At 38.6% G+C, this 15,770-nt stretch overlaps 1 protein-coding gene and 1 pseudogene across 1 annotated transcript; both read left to right on the top strand.

The window, feature by feature from the left end:
* The first annotated feature begins 2,020 nt into the window (after positions 1 to 2,020).
* On the top strand, positions 2,021 to 4,105 carry LOC149099146 (uncharacterized). The gene is made up of 3 exons (XM_089276770.1): positions 2,021 to 2,075; positions 2,183 to 2,369; positions 3,640 to 4,105. Exons 1-3 carry the CDS (start codon positions 2,021 to 2,023, stop codon positions 4,103 to 4,105), a joined length of 708 nt encoding a protein of 235 aa, XP_089132896.1.
* A 5,411-nt stretch (positions 4,106 to 9,516) lies between these two features.
* On the top strand, positions 9,517 to 10,454 carry LOC149099147 (uncharacterized; annotated as a pseudogene).
* The last annotated feature ends 5,316 nt before the right edge of the window (positions 10,455 to 15,770 follow it).

The following is a 15,770-nucleotide window of genomic DNA, read 5'->3' on the forward strand; positions in this document are numbered from 1 at the left end:
TTCGTACCCCACGGGTGATGTAGTCTCCTACGTAGCCATTTTCTTTTCTTTTTTTGCGATGTCACGCAACGCAACAGGAGCATTGCATTACATCCTAACAAACGGCTGTCAAGGAGAATATGGGTGATGCAATTCTACTCTTCAAAGAAAACAATGCTCTATTATAGGTTTCTGTTTATTTTAATATTCAATTTTAACCAGTTTCAATTTTCTAGATCCTTTTGTTTTGGCAGATCGAAATTTTTCTAGAAATTGAATCATGCTTATTAAACTGTTATTAGTAATGCGTTGGCTAACTTTTTAGATTTTAGATATTCATCTACATATAGCTCTCTCTCAAATAGAGCAATAAAAGATAATTTTTGTTGTCTTGTCCTTGCATAAGCTACTCATTTTGCTAGATTTTTTTTGTCCAATCAAAGGGCTTTCTCTATGTAATCTCATTCCAAACGCATGCAATTGCCTTTCAGCAACCACGCTTGGGTTTCTTTCCAGGCTTTCACAGAGGCCTACAAGGCAACCGACGGCTCTACTGTCATGCAGGACTTTCTCGCAAGTCAACCAGGTAAAGCATCAACAAATAGTCGCCCACTAACTTAACTAAAAGGTGGACTAGGTCTTTATTTTACAGTTCTCTTATTACACCATTTTTGTATTTAACCTTTGAAACTGTCTTAGAAAACCAGAAGAAGTTTGTGGTCAACCTTGGTAGAAACATGGTCTCAGATGCCTTTTTCTGGCACGAAATTGAAGAGGAACTTCAAGAACGAAAGATGAATTGGGTGTTCTAAGGAAACGACAAGGCTGCCTTCGAAACTGTTCTGACGAAGATAAACAAGAGGCGAAGCACGGAGATATATACACACAAAGAAAGTGACTGCTCCAAAGCTTGTAAAAGCAAAGGTAAAGAGGGCACAGGGGGGAGGGGGTGGGTTGATGTTTGCTTTGCAGACCTTCTAGGCTGTTTAGGAAAATAGGCCATTTGACACCACTTCATTTTTTCCTACAGATTTGTTTTTTTGCTATGATGAAATATTTTCATAGACACGTGATAAAGATTTAATTTCAAATCAACAATTTTCAAGAGTACAATCACATGGTATGCGACAGGGGTGAAAATAAGTTAACTTAAATAGGTCTATCAAAGGCATGAATGTATTTTTTCAAGTAAGTTCGCCTTTGCTTTCAATTTGATGGGAAAAGAGATGGCTAGTGAGATAACTTTTTTAGAATTGGTATTCATAATGCTTGTCAATCTAACAGTACTTAAATCGTTTAGGTTGTCAAAATTTTGTTTCCATGGGTGGAATTTGGAAATTACGGTTTCCCCATTGCATTTATCCAGTGACAGCTGAGGTCAACAGATTCAAATCATTGAATTTCCCAAACGTCTGTACAAATTCCCCTGCTAGTCAAGGTTCTGCCTTCTGCTCAGAACATTGTATTACAGCAGAAAGTCATGGAGTGCCTACCGGTCTGAGAAACTTTCTCAACGATTATTGTGGTGTTCAGATTTTCTAATAGTAGCTAGGAGCGTCGCATTTTCTCAACAGTCTAAAAATGGGCCACTTACATAAACTAACTGATTTAATTTACCAATAGATGAAGGCAAAGCTGGGATTCAGCCAGGCTGGGCAAGTGGCCCAGGCCCTGGTCTATCTGCTGGTGGTTTGCGTGGGGCCAGCTGTTAAAAATGGGGGGAGGAAAGGTGTTTTGTACTGACACTTCCAGTTAGCCGGACTTTGAGTTTTCAGTGTTAAATAACCTCGTTACTGACTGTTTCTGGGTGTTGTACTCAATTGTTGAACCTTGTTTGAGGGTTCTATGTTGACATGGCACCCTGCTGGAGTGGTCCATGCCACGTACATGCATGCCAGGCCAATCTCTGGGTCAGGGGGGTGGTCAGAGGACTTCTGGCTGGTGGGACTTTCATCGAGTCAATGTGGGCATGTTTTTGCGAATTTGTATATCTATAATGTTTTGTTTTGTTTTTTTGGAGAATCAGTTGCCCAGGGGGAAGATGATGACATACCTGAAGAAGAGTTCCGTGTTCTGTATCAAAGAAGCAAGGTACGGTATAAGTCTGGCACATCGTCATAACGTTTTGGGTTTGTTTGACACACCTAAAACAAATGTCAGTATATGCTGACATGTATATAATAGACTGTAAATTCTCCATCAGGTACAGAGAAATTCTTCACTATACACAGAGACTTGCGCAACTTGACTGACGGAACAAGCGTAGATCATGAACCTGTATGTAATAAAGACACTGGTGCAAAGCAGAAGTCCTTGCAAAAATGGAGCCGTGGACTTCTCCATTTTGTGCGTGGAGGTGGATATATAGAGAGCTGGAGTCCTCTTTTCATGTGAGTGGGATAAGTGTTGAGGATATATATTGTTTCACTGTCAGGGGTTCGAAATAATAGAACAATGCTGTATGGTAGCCTTGATTAAACAGTACGTCCACAATATATGTATGATGCGCGATCACTAACTAAGCAAGTTCTAAACCCAGTTATATGCATTACAACTATTGCAAAGGTTTTCTTTAATACATTCACAAAACTTGTGTAGACTTTCAGTTTCCACCTTGAAGAGTATGACTTTAAGGGCGCATTAACCGCTCTTTTCGAGCCATTGCTAAGGGAAATTTAGTCTCATATAACCTCATCATTTTTAGTTAGTTCAGAGTTATTTCATGTGTTTCGACTTTTTCATGATCAGTAACACTAGTGATGTCATCAGGCCACGCCCATGGTCATGTGACTAATACAGAAAAAATGCAAAGGCTCCCAGGCAAATTACTTTCTCGGGATTGTTTTCATTGATTTAGTATTTTAATTTAAATCCTCATTACGCTATGCATCGATTTTGTTTCATTTCTAAAAGGTCAGATTTTGAGAGCATTTCAAAATATTGAAAAATTCGTAATTTTCTGAAAAAAGCATGATTTTGAAAAAGGAATGCATAGCTATGTTGCCAACGTTGGCTTTAATTGAAATTCGTCGAAAAAGGCTGGATTTAATGAAAAACCGCGTTTACTTTAGCATTTAAAGAAACCGGAAGTGCGCCCGATATCTATTGGAAGTTACCCTATCAGCACATGCGCTATTTACACTACAAGTGCACCTCAGTAAGATCAAACAAAGCCACACGGAGTTAGTTTTTCTCTTTCTATTGCTCTTGCTTTTCTGTCCTTCTCTTATTTTGTCTTTGCCTGTACTTTTTATACTTTGCACTTTGCGAAACAGAAAGAAAAACATCTAAAATGGATGCAAATTTGCAAGTTTTTGAGTTGTTTTTATTTTCCGTGCTCAGGCTGACGTAGATGACCGGAAGTGAAATTTCACCTCCTTAGCAATGTGCGCGAGCACGCGCATGAATCAGTTAATGGGCCCTTAAGGCCCCTATAACTAAGAGCCTTCTTCCGCTTCAGTAAAAGCATTGCATAGAGTCTTCATACCCGGCCATACATAACCAGTATCAGAGGTGTTTCTGCTGAAGATATCACTGTCCTTTCTCTTTAACATGTGTTAAACATGTTCTTACCTACTTGCTGGTGTACTGTCTCTATCTGTACAAAAGATTTCTTAAATTACGAGATCTATTATCCCTTTTCTTGTCTGCTTGTTTTAGTTCAGAGTCCCCAGGTCAGGTGTTTCTACTGGCTCTGCACTACCTCTACAACAGATTGCAGGATGTTGACGAAAAGGATTGGGATAAGTTTGTACTGTCATACGATAACATCTGCAATTTGTGCAAGATGCATGCCACAAAAGAAGACCTGCCACTACCTGCTCCTTACGATAAGATGTGGCTAAAAGTAGCCAAAGTCAGTGATCGCCTCCACCTTAGGAATCATAAAAATCCAAGTTGCCAGAAGATTTTCTCACCTGAGTCATTGAAAGAAAGGTTTCCTGAGCTAAACACACCAGTGGCAGAGCAGACGTTTATGTGGTCTGCAAGATTTAAAAAGATTCTGTGTGCGATGCCACAATCCTATTTCCTATTTTACTATCATAGAATGGTTGTGCGTAGAAATCGATACACATCCAAGTGCCATAAGGCCAAATGCTCCCCAGTCTTGCCAATCTCAGTATAGCACCTAGCCGCAATAAAACTATTTTGGAGGCTTTATGGTATCTCTGATCTTCAAAACTGAAACCCAGAATATCTCTACATGTACTGTGTTTCAGTAAATCATGTTGAAAATAAAAGAAAGTAAAAAAAAACATTGGTATTCTTAGTCGCTGGAATAAAAGGGATTTGTTAATTACACAACCGTTGTCTTACTTTTGGTAAAAGTAAACCTTATCACAATAAGCGCAAAGGTTTAATAGTGGCGAAAGTCTGCGTCAAGGCAATCAAAATCGAGTGATTAATTGAAAGATGAAGATAAGCACACGGAAATCAGTTCAAGGTGCTGGTTTTAATAGGTATCACGTGATGGCTTATTCTCATAGCAAACCCAAAACCAAAATGAAAATGTTTTGATATCATTTTCAATGTCATTTTTATTTTATTGTATTTTTTTTACTTTTATTTGTTATCTATTTTACTTTCACTTTATTTTTATCTTTTAATTTTTCTTATATTTTTACTTAATATTAATTTAGTTTTTAGTTTCCTTTTTTATTGCTCATTTTTTATTTCTTTGTTATTTTTGTTTTATGTCATCCAGTTTTCTGACAAATATTATGTAGATTCATTTGATTTTCCTATGAGCATGCTATGCTAACATAATCACAAAACAAAAACTGTCACTTTGATTGCAAATGTATTACAGACTTACCGCTAATACACAATGCAATAACATTCATTTAAGTAAACGGAGCGTCACTTGATATGTTTACTTAGTAGTCATTTCATACAATAGAAAAAGCTCCAATGAGTGAGAAATCTATATGTGGTCTTGCTATGGATTGGAAAAAGTCATGGTGAAACTTTTTTGGATGATCAAGAACTTAAAAAGTTGCTTTTAAAACCAAATAACAGAAAATGGGAAATTGTAGGAGCATTTAATAATAAATACTTTATTAACATGTCAATTCCCTAGCTTACACTCAGTGTAATTGTGGAGACCTAGCTACCAACTTTACACCCCAAAGTAAAAATTTCCGTGCACCTACACATTTTAACCCTTCCTGCTCTATATTAAGAATAGAAATACATATATAGAAAATTTAACCTTAGATAGGGTGTTTATTTGAGATTGAACGCCTTTTCAGAAAGTATTAAAAAGAACTACAACACGGAAATTAAATTCTCGTTTTTTAGACATTGAAATCTCTGCAATTCCCCAACAAACTAAAGCGGAGAGCTTGGAAAAATATTCTTTTTCAGATTGAAACAACTCCACAGAAAATCTTTGTCAAAATATGTATCCGAGGTACACGTCATGAAGTAGTGCTAATTCGGCAAATTATAGGTGACCTTATCAACTCAACTAGTTAACCTCAATTTCTCTCGGGACTGTAGCTTGTCTTCAAACCAGAAAAAGTATCGCCCTAATGAGCCCTTGAACATTTTAGTGAATAATACTCTATAGAGGGCAAAGGACTACAAGTACAGAACTAATCTCTTCAGACCTTGCAAAATTGTTTACCATCATCGGGTTTTAAATCAGGTTATGTTGGTGCCATAACCAAGTACAACAATAAATTATGGCAAATGGTGATATTTCTCGGCTAACGCCAAGAAAATGAACAATGTAAATGCACAGAAACTGGGGTGGAATCCGCTGTCAATTAAGTAAAGATCTTAAGCACTAATCTGAAATCTACATGTAAGGTATGAAAATCAAAATATGATATATTTTCGTAACAAAACAGGATAAACCAACCAAATGCAAAAACCATGTTGTACCCACTAGTTTACTGAAAAAAACGGACGGGGACTAGCCATATGGGCATTTTCCTCAGATGGGCACTATGGGCTGGTGGTGCCTCCGCATCTGAACACTACCACGTCGCGTGATCGAAGTAAACCAATCAGAATCGAAGAAAATGTGGTGAAATATAATCGCCCATATAGAAAACGATCGGGCACGGGTTGCTTTTTGAAGATAAGACCTTTCTTTTTTAGATTGAAGCACATGAAACGCCAGCTTTTGGAATGTAATCCTTTAGAGTCTCTACCATAACAATTAGACTACTCGACTTCGTTTTCTACGGGCGATAGACTGAAGCATGGGCCGATAGCTACAAGTTTTGTCGCGAAATATGTTTTAAACTCCATTGTCCTCTGGAACGCGGTAGGACGATTGAGTTGATCGATACTACAATGCACAGACATGAAATCATTTTTGAAAAATGTCTTTAATTGTTACACTTTTAAGGATCTTAATTCTTTCGTCTGAGATACGCAGATAATCAACAAAGGTCTGAGAATTTAATCTATTCTTAACTATTGTCTCTATTTATCAGTGATCTTTTTAATGTGGATGATTTTTCTCCTTTTATTTGTAGCTTTTGGTTATTCTTAGCATATTTATCGTTTAAACTTGCATTTTAATTCTGTACACAACCCCACAAGCTTTTAGCTTTAACATTTTTTAATAGTTTATAAGTAAAGGCTTTATGTATATATGTAACCAGCTTGGCTGCACCTTGTTGACTTTTTCTGGCATTCATGGAAAACTCGGGCGCGTTGCATAATTGTTGAATTTAGACATGAGCTGTACCATGGCTACACTATTGTTTTCCTTTGTTTAGTTTGTTTCGTTTCTACTCTACCCACTTAGATTTAGTTTACAGACACTCATTCATCAGCTGTGAATGATTTCATAGACATCAAAACAACAACAACAAAAATGCTACCTAACATTTTAGAAATACCTTTCAGTAAGTACAACTGGTTATAATGAAGTTCATCTATTACAAGATAAATATGGACTGATACGCTTTCAAGAAAATAACGATATTTTCCATGCTATTGTAACTTTGCTATTTTTCTTCTACTCTTCCAATGTGTTCTTCCCTGGTGTGAGTGTAAAACCTCGACTATGCAAGATCGTGGATATAAATAAAATATAGCCTGCATGGCAGGCTGTAGAAGGGGAGGGAAAGGGTCAAAAGGAGCGCAAGAGAACACGAGAGTATGCCACGCAGGCTAAGTAAAATAACAAGAAATAATAAAATGTGCTTTGATTTTTTTTCCATGCTACAGCCGGCAACCTTCCTCATTCATATGTGCCGCTTATCTGTATCGCGTGGTTCTGTCAATGCATGATAGCCAATGTTGTAACCAATAGATCTGCGGAAGGGAAAAAACAACGTTGCTTCCGTGAATGAAGTCAAGATGCAAAATGTCATGTAAATCATACAGTGGAGAGGGAAGGGAGAGAAGGGACAATGTGAAAATAGTTTGCCTGGAGTCATTTAAGCCGAGCTAAGAGGCCTGATTTCCTAAGCCAGGTAGGATGGTTAATTGTGCCGAGATGACTTCAAACAAGAGCTAACGAGCTCACTAGTCAGTAATACAAGTGAATGAATGAATGAATGAATGAATGAAAGACTTTATTTAAGTGTCGATAGTATTCAGCTTAAAAAAAACTAATTGGGGACACTATTTATTTAAGTATCTTCAAATTGCTTTGATTGATCTTCTAGAGTTGTGAAAGCAGAGTAAGGTCGTGTAGGGCCTTTGCACTCATTATGTATGTATTCACAAACAGTAACAACCAAACCGTAAAAACCGTAAAAAAAAAAGAAATTTAATGAGAATATATTTCTCAATAAAATTCTTTGTCAAGCGCATCCTGTCGTAAACATTATTGACTCGGGATGTTGAGGTTTGCAGAAGCGACAAAACCTACAATTTTGAGTCCAAGTTTTCTCCATTGATATAGAATTCAATGAGTTTATGCGGGAGAAGAGTGCGCTTAGGTACAACTGGAAGGAAATTTCAAAACAAGCTTTTAAAAGGAAGAGTGAACGTTTACCCTTGGGGAGGGGGTAGTCCCAGAAAAATTAGGTGGGGGTGTGCGGCCTGCCTCCCAAAACCCTATTTAAGACCAAAATCTGCAATTTTCTCTACCCTATTTATGACCTGACCAAAATCTTCTAACAATTATTGTATAAAAGACTGATTTCTTTTTAACGTGACGAAAAGAAATGGTTATGCTTTACCATTAGGTTATATTGATATTAATCTAGCGTGCTCATAGAGTTGAAAACTTAGACACTCAAAAAGGAGACAAGCTTGTCTCCTTATAACGTGTAGTAACAGTCAACGCAAAACCCACCAAATCGCTCAAATTAATTTGCCATTTAGAGCCGCAGAAACGACAATACACAACAACTGAGGTAAATTTACGTTTATTTTGAGCTTTAACAAAGACATTAATTGATATAAGTCTACGATATTAAGACTCTTCAATATTCCATACATTTCTTTATATTTTGAACATACAAACAGACATGCTGCTTGTATGGCCTCCCTGTGCTGAAACTGTGTGCCCATGAAACGTAGATCTTAATACCATTCCATCATCCCACGATATCCGTGACGCGCTTAAGAGAATCGATGCTCAAAATTAAAAGAATCTGGGAAAGCTTTGAAAGGTTACTCCTCATGAAATTTGTAAAAAACAGGAAGTGTACTGTAGACGCATGAGTTACGTACAGTTTAGCCTAGGAGACTAAGATCTGTTTACTTAGAAGTAATTTTTGTGATTTGTTCGAGTCGAGTTGAGTAGAGAAGAGTAGAGTAGAGTAGAGTCGTGTAGAGTCGAGTTAAGTTGAGTAGAGACAACTCTAGTTGAGTCGAGTCGAGAAGAGTGCATTAAAGTCCATTGCGCTACAGTAGATTAGAGAGTCATGTGGAGTAGAATTGGGTCAAAAGAGCACACTAAAGTCCATTTTGAGTAGAGAGTAGAGTCGAATTGGATCAGAAAGGGTCGGGTCAGGTCGAGTCGAGTCGAGTCAAGTTGAGTCCAGTTGAGTAGAGAAGAGTAGAGTAGAGTCGTGTAGAGTCGAGTTGAGTCAAGTAGAGACGACTCTAGTCGAGTCGAGTCAAGAAGAGTGCATTAAACTCCATTGGGCTACAGTAGATTAGAGAGTCAAGTCGAGTAGAATCAGGTCAAATGAGCACACTAAAGTCCATTTTGAGTAGAGAGTAGAGTTGAGTTGGATCAGAAAGGGTCGGGTCAGGTAGAGTCGAGTGGAGTGGAGTGGAGTGGAGTGGAGTCCAGTTGAGTAGAGAAGAGTAGAGTAGAGTCGCGTAGAGTCAAGTTCAGTCGAGCAGAAACGACTCTAGTCAAGTCAAGTCGAGAAGAGTGCATTAAAGTCCATTGGGGTACAGTAGATTAGAGAGTCCTGTCGAGCAGAATCGAGTCAAAAGAGCACAGTCCATTTTGAGTAGAGAGTCGAGTCGAGTCAGAAGATAGGATTGGCTTGGAAGGTTTAAGGTGAGTGGATTTAGAGTTTGTTCATCTGGTAAACAGAGTAGAGTTGAGTTGTGTGGTTTTAAAGAAATTTCCCAGTGGATCGCGTACACGTAGGTCATGTTAAGATGTGTTGGCTGAGTAAAGTAAGAGGAGAATAAAGTTGTGCGGCTTTGATAGAGTCCAGTACACTAAGATGGATCAATTAAGACACTTTGTAATTAAATTGGCAAGTTGCTATATTTTGGTCAAGAGTGCATGGTAACGTTAGAGATGTTGCTGTCTGTAACGATGTGAAAGAGCTAAGGTAAAGAAGTATTGGAGATAATTTCAAATAAGGTCTAAAAGTAACATTTAATCTAAAATGGAGCCGCTATTCTCATGATCAACATAGTCGAGTAAGTAGACCTCGACCAGGAATTCCATCTAACTTTACCTTGACCAAACATGTGGAACATGTGACATCTAAAGTGAACCAGAGACTAGGTCTTTTGCGTAGGATTAAGCACTTGCTGCCGTATAATGCACGCCTTCTTTATTACAATAGCCTTGTTCTACCAATCTTTGATTATGCTGATCTGGTATGGGGCGATAAGAATAACGCTGTTTTAATGAACAACCTGCAGGTGTTGCAAAACAAGGCGGCAAAACTTCTTCTAAATAAACCATTGTATTCTTCTGCAACCGATGCTCTCAGTCAGCTTGGCTGGTTAAATTTAAATCAACGCAGGCACTTCCATCGCTACTTGTGTTTATAAATGTGTGAATGAAATTACATCTCACAAATTGGAATTATCTAGAAATAGCGATGTCCATAGATATAACACTTGCTCCAAAGATCATCTTAGACTTCCAACAGTAAAACGGAACTGGGGTAAACAGAGAACTTGTTATCATGTCTTTAAAGACTGGAAAGCCTTGGACAGTGACTTGAAGAACTCTGACACCATATGTCAGTTTAAAAGTAATTTTTTAAATCTATTAGTCTATAATTTACTTTTGTATTTTTAATATATTTTTTAATTTGTGTATTTATTTTTTAATAATTTAATGTTATTTTGGATCGGGACCCTTCCGTAGATCACCTGCGGGTGAGAAAGCTTCCCGTTAAAATATCATTATTATAAGCCTTTGCAATTCCTTACAGTTCCACAACCGTACAAACCAATGTTTTTCATTGCAAGAAAAAGAATGGGACTGGTATAAAAGTTCTCCATATATACACGATGATGTGTGTTCTCTAAACCTTGCAAAAGGTTCAAAACAGTTTTACCTGTCTTTCCAAGGTTTTCAGCATTCCTTTCACCACTGCCAACATAAACATCAAACTTCTTACAATAACCATTGGTACTGTCACAACACAAACAATTTGATGCCATACTTCACTGGCTTATCAGCCATGTGGACCTTTATTTTCAATCGTCCCTTGAAAGGCACCATTCCTTCATCTACTGAAACACTTTCATGGCAGTTGTAGAGGTCAACAAATTTTTGAGTTATTGTTCTGGAGATATTTCAGATTTTGTGGAGCACATCTCTTGCTTCATCTTCTGTTTTCTCATGATCAGGATCCACAAAGGAAATATACTTCTTCAAATCAAAATAGCGTTTACGCGAGGAAAATATGTTTCTCATAACAGGTGTATGAAAGACAGAAGTATTCCCACTTGAGAGAAAGTAGCACTCATCCCTTGGCACAACAAGCAGATCATTTGAGATGATGATCATTGCAAGAAGTTCCTTGATCTCTGCCGTTGTTGTTCGTTTCCAGTCAACGGCCCGTTTAGCAACAGCGTTCTTGTTTGTAAATCCAGTGATCTCTTCAATTAACCCATTGTCCAAAAAAAGCTGAAAATATCCCAGTGCTGATTCCTGACGTGGAGCATTCTCTTTTGGGCCACACTGTAACAAATAGTCCTCAATGTTCGCATCAAATTCTGTGCGTGTCCAGTTCATATTTTCCGGTAATCGGATCAGAAAACCTTCGAATTCTCCTTCATCCTCTTCATCTTCAGTGTCGAAAGTTGCTTCCAGCAAATCTTCATCCTCAGAAAATTCGTCTTCCCTCGATTGATTGTCCTCGCTCGAATACATTTAAAAATGGTGATATGTAACATTCGAAAAAATTCACGGTAACTCAAAATGTTCAGGTGAAACCACCATGTTTTTTCTTGCCGGGAGTTTGAGAAATTTCTCTGGGAACCCAATTGTAATAGCAAGACCCCACTCCAACGAAATCTGCCTTGCTATAATGCTGAGTTGTCCACCATGTTTTTTTGCTGGATTTCCAGCGCATAGTGTTTGGGACACTTTTTCCTTGAGCCGGAAAACCGGCACGTGGTGGCGAAAGGGTTAACAAAGGAAGCCGTCTCCAGTGATAACAGAACTTGTCAGGGAAATGACATTGAAGGTCATGATCTGCACGCAATCACAAAGCGTGGGAACATCGCTCAAAAACGAATATAATAAAATGTAATCACAAAGTGCGGGAACTTTGCTAGAACACTTTGCAATCATGGATGGCTTTTTTCTCAGTTCAACACCCTTTTATCGCGGTTACTTCTTCGATCAGCAGCAACAGCAGTTTGGCCCCTTTATGAATGAACTGCATTCACAGTTAAATGTGGGTGAAGGCAGTCAAAGCAGGCCAGGGAGCACATCATTCAATACAACAAGCTCTCCGACAAGTTCCATTGCTGTTGCAAGCACATCTTCCGCATCTTCTCCTGAGTTCGAACCAGCAAAGAAAACTGTGTACGATAAATGGCCCCACGATGACCAGAAAATGCTAATTCATCTTTGAGCTCATAATTTCGCTCACCTGGAGAGCAGAGAAGCACGAAAGGTCTGGGATGAAATCATTCGCACACTGAACTCAAAATTTGGCACGAAGAGGACCAGCGATAAAGTCCAGAAGAAAATGAAGTACTGTATCAAACGGTACAAAGGTGCCAAAGATTGGAATTCAAAACAAACGAGGGGCAATCTCAAGCAGTCACTGCACTACAGTGAAATTGATGAAGTTCTTGGCTGTTGAGATGCCGTAACTTTGAATTGTGTTGGCGAAGCAGGGAGCAGTAATCAGACTGGAGAGGAAGCGGCCTCCGCTGAAGATCTTGACTGCACAGACAACGCCGAACAAAGAACTGCAAGGAAGAAAACGAAGAAAAGGGCAAGGGAAGACGAGGAATGGAAGTTCTTTAAAAATGCTCTCTCAGGGCTGGAAGCACAACGAGGTGAAATGAGCACCTTTATTGATAATTTTAATAGGAACCATGAGCAGCAACTAGCTACCATGGATGCTCTTGTCAGAGCTCTCACTAATTTTCTACAAAAACAATAACAATCTAAATGGAAGACCATTGTATGCTGATGGTGTAAGAGTGTTTTTACGTGATACACCTTTGAAAATGTTCTTACAGTTAAAACCCCACGTCTGGGATTTCAATAACAAGAAGTTATATATCTTTGCTTAAATGTGCGGTGAACATGATCAATTTGAACTCAATACATATATTGCATGTCTAGAAAGCTATTGTGAGTTCTAAGTCTTGAAATAAATGTCAAAGTCCAACAGCCAGGATAAGCATAGAGTTGTCATTTTAGGCAATATAGTCTTTGAGAAATTCTCTCATGTCATCCATGTCACGCATAACATTGGGCGCAGGATTATCGGGATGTGGATCATCATCTCCATCATCTTCTTCCCATTCATCACGATTTCTGATACAAATGTTGTGTAGCACACTGCAGGCAATTGCATTTTTTACTGCAAAGTCGATGCTACTGTCAAAGCGCTTTTGAAGAATTCTCCACCGACTTTTAAGAACACCAAAGGCGCATTGAACTTTAACTCTGGCAGAAGAAAGCTGCCTGTTAAAGTTGAATTCATCAGGATCCCTTGTGCCTTCAGGGTAAGGCTTCATTAACCAAGGGCAGAGAGGGTAGGCACTATCCCCTAGTAGATAAGGACCCATTTCACAGCCATTGATAAGCGTTGCTGGTGCCGTAAGAATATCCCAGTGTTCTGCTCTCCTAAACAACGTACTGCGCCATAAAACACGAGCGTTGTGCATGCTTCTGGGAAATCTACAAGCAAAATCAAGAAATATATTTTGGCCAGCAACAACAGCCTGGATAATGAAATCATGCTGTTGATATCTACTAAAGTATTCCTTTGGAATTAAGGGATCGTTGTAGTGGATGTCGAACCATGAATCTGCAGGTTGCGGAAGAGTCCATGTGTAGGGTGCAACATGCATTCTACGCAAGCGTCTTCTTCTTCTCCTTAACTTGGCAACATTCTAGAGTGTCCTGTATTCAAACACCCATCTCTGATACAGTATAAAAAAAGCAAACACTTGCTGCTGCTGGATGCTAATAATCTGAAGAAGAAAAACTGCAATAGTGAAGCAAATGCCGATGATCTGTTTTGGTCCATGTTTATGGACAGTTTGCGGGAAATATGAAATCTGATCAAGTTATCAGATTACTTTACCACAAATGAACTTCACATATGCGACCCAAACAAATTTATTACAATTTTGGCTCTTCCGTTTGCAGTTTCAAATTTTTGAAATTTTTGGTCCGTCCAAATTAGGATTTTCACAGTAGTGCAACCCGGCCCTAAGCACTGAACATACAGCATGTACACACATAAAGATACTACCATCAAGAATGACATAACAGTATCTTATGCTGTGTTTACATTTGAGCTTTTACCAAGGTAAAAATTTACTAAGGTCAAGTTACTTAACCTTAGTACATTCGTCCAGTGTTTACACTGGCTCAAATAACTCAAGTTGATTTGTCAACAAACACTCCCGCTAGCTCCATTATCTACGTCATGAAATCAAATTGGCGGGAAATTCTAAAACCATGCTCGCTTCAAGAAGTAAACTGGTGGCTTTCATGGCCACTGCTTTTTATTTCTTAATTCAAGAGCTGCAAACAGAAATGTCAAGATTTTGTAAGATGTTGATGTTACAACACCTTAGTCCAAATTGCTTTAAAAAATACCAGACGAGCTAGATGTACATGGGCGTGGCCGTGAAATCAGTTCTGGTTTGAGAGCCTTTTGCAAGGAGATTTCATGGGAGATTGGTGGAAAGAAAATTTCAGGATATGAAAGTGTACATTTGAGTACATTGTTCGAGTGGTTGGCCCGGATTAGACGAAGAGAGACACGAAATTGCACCAATATATAAATGTAAACAAGCGAGTGGCGGTAGTGTTATGGCGCCTAGCTACTGGAGACACGTATAGATTGACTGGGCTGCAATTTGGCATTGGAAGGTGTACAGCTATGTTGATAACACATGATTTTTGTGAAGCAATTGCCAAATGGGCCACAGAATTTATTAAATTTCCAGAGACTGAGCAAGACGTGCTGCAAAGCATTCGCTTGTTCACAAACAAGTCCCTGTTCCTGCAAGTGGTAGGAGCAATTGACGGTAGTCATATTGCATTAAAAACAGTGCCTGTCAACGAACGGATTGAATACTTCAATCGAAAGCAAGATTATTCTATTGTGATCCAAGGTGTTGCTGATGCATCTTTTAAATTTCTTGATGTGAGTACGGGCTACCCCGGTAGCATTCACAACGCCTGTATTCTCCATTTCAGCAAACTGCAGAGAGAAATTGATCAAGGTACCTGGCTAAACGCACCTTCAAAGAGAATTCGGGGTTCTGAAGTTGGACCTCTTCTGGTAGGGGACTCAGCGTATCCTTTGTCTGTTTGGCTGATGAAGCCGTTTAAGTGAACACCAACATTAACTGAGAGCCAATTACGTTTCAATTGTGCCCTCAGTCAGGCCTGGGTTGTTATAGAACAAGCCTTCGGAATTTTGAAAGGTTGTTGGAGGTGTCTCTGTAAACTGTTGGAGGAAAAAACAAGCAGAGTCCCCACCACTATCATGGCTTGTTGTGTCCTTCACAATATTTGTATAGATGTTGGAGATCCGAGCACTGTAGACCCCATTGAGGATGACGATGAAATGGATCAAAGTTTTTCAATGGAGACGAGCAGCTTTGCGCAAGGAACATTGGAGATGATATAACGGACCATTTGTCATAGTACAAACATTGAACCAAATTTATTATTTTTATTGGAATGTTCTGGTTTAAATTGAAAACACACAGGTGGATTGACTGGAGATCAATGTAAATAGTCTGAAATTTTGTCCCTTTCCATTTGTTACAGGTATAATTAAAAATGTTATAAAAGCTTTCCGATGTTCAGAGTAAGATTTTTTTTTCAATCATTGAAAACAAATTATTCTTGTATTTAAAAACTCGTATAAGTTGCCTTACGCTTTTCTCTGGTATGTGTATATTAATTTCATTTCAAAAAATTAATCACCAGACAATTGTATTTTTCA

This window comes from Orbicella faveolata, unplaced genomic scaffold (genome assembly GCF_042242905.1).
Source record: "Orbicella faveolata isolate gen_17 unplaced genomic scaffold, um_ofav_v1 contig_46, whole genome shotgun sequence".
In the NCBI taxonomy this organism is placed as follows: Eukaryota; Metazoa; Cnidaria; class Anthozoa; order Scleractinia; family Merulinidae; genus Orbicella; species Orbicella faveolata.

Coding starts and splice junctions, on each gene's coding strand:
- LOC149099146 (XM_089276770.1), top strand. CDS start 2,021: ATGATGACATACCTGAAGAAGAGTTCCGTGTTCTGTATCAAAGAAGCA. Junction 2,076..2,182: donor TATCAAAGAAGCAAGGTACG/GTATAAGTCTGG, acceptor ATTCTCCATCAG/GTACAGAGAAATTCTTCACT. Junction 2,370..3,639: donor AGCTGGAGTCCTCTTTTCAT/GTGAGTGGGATA, acceptor TGCTTGTTTTAG/TTCAGAGTCCCCAGGTCAGG.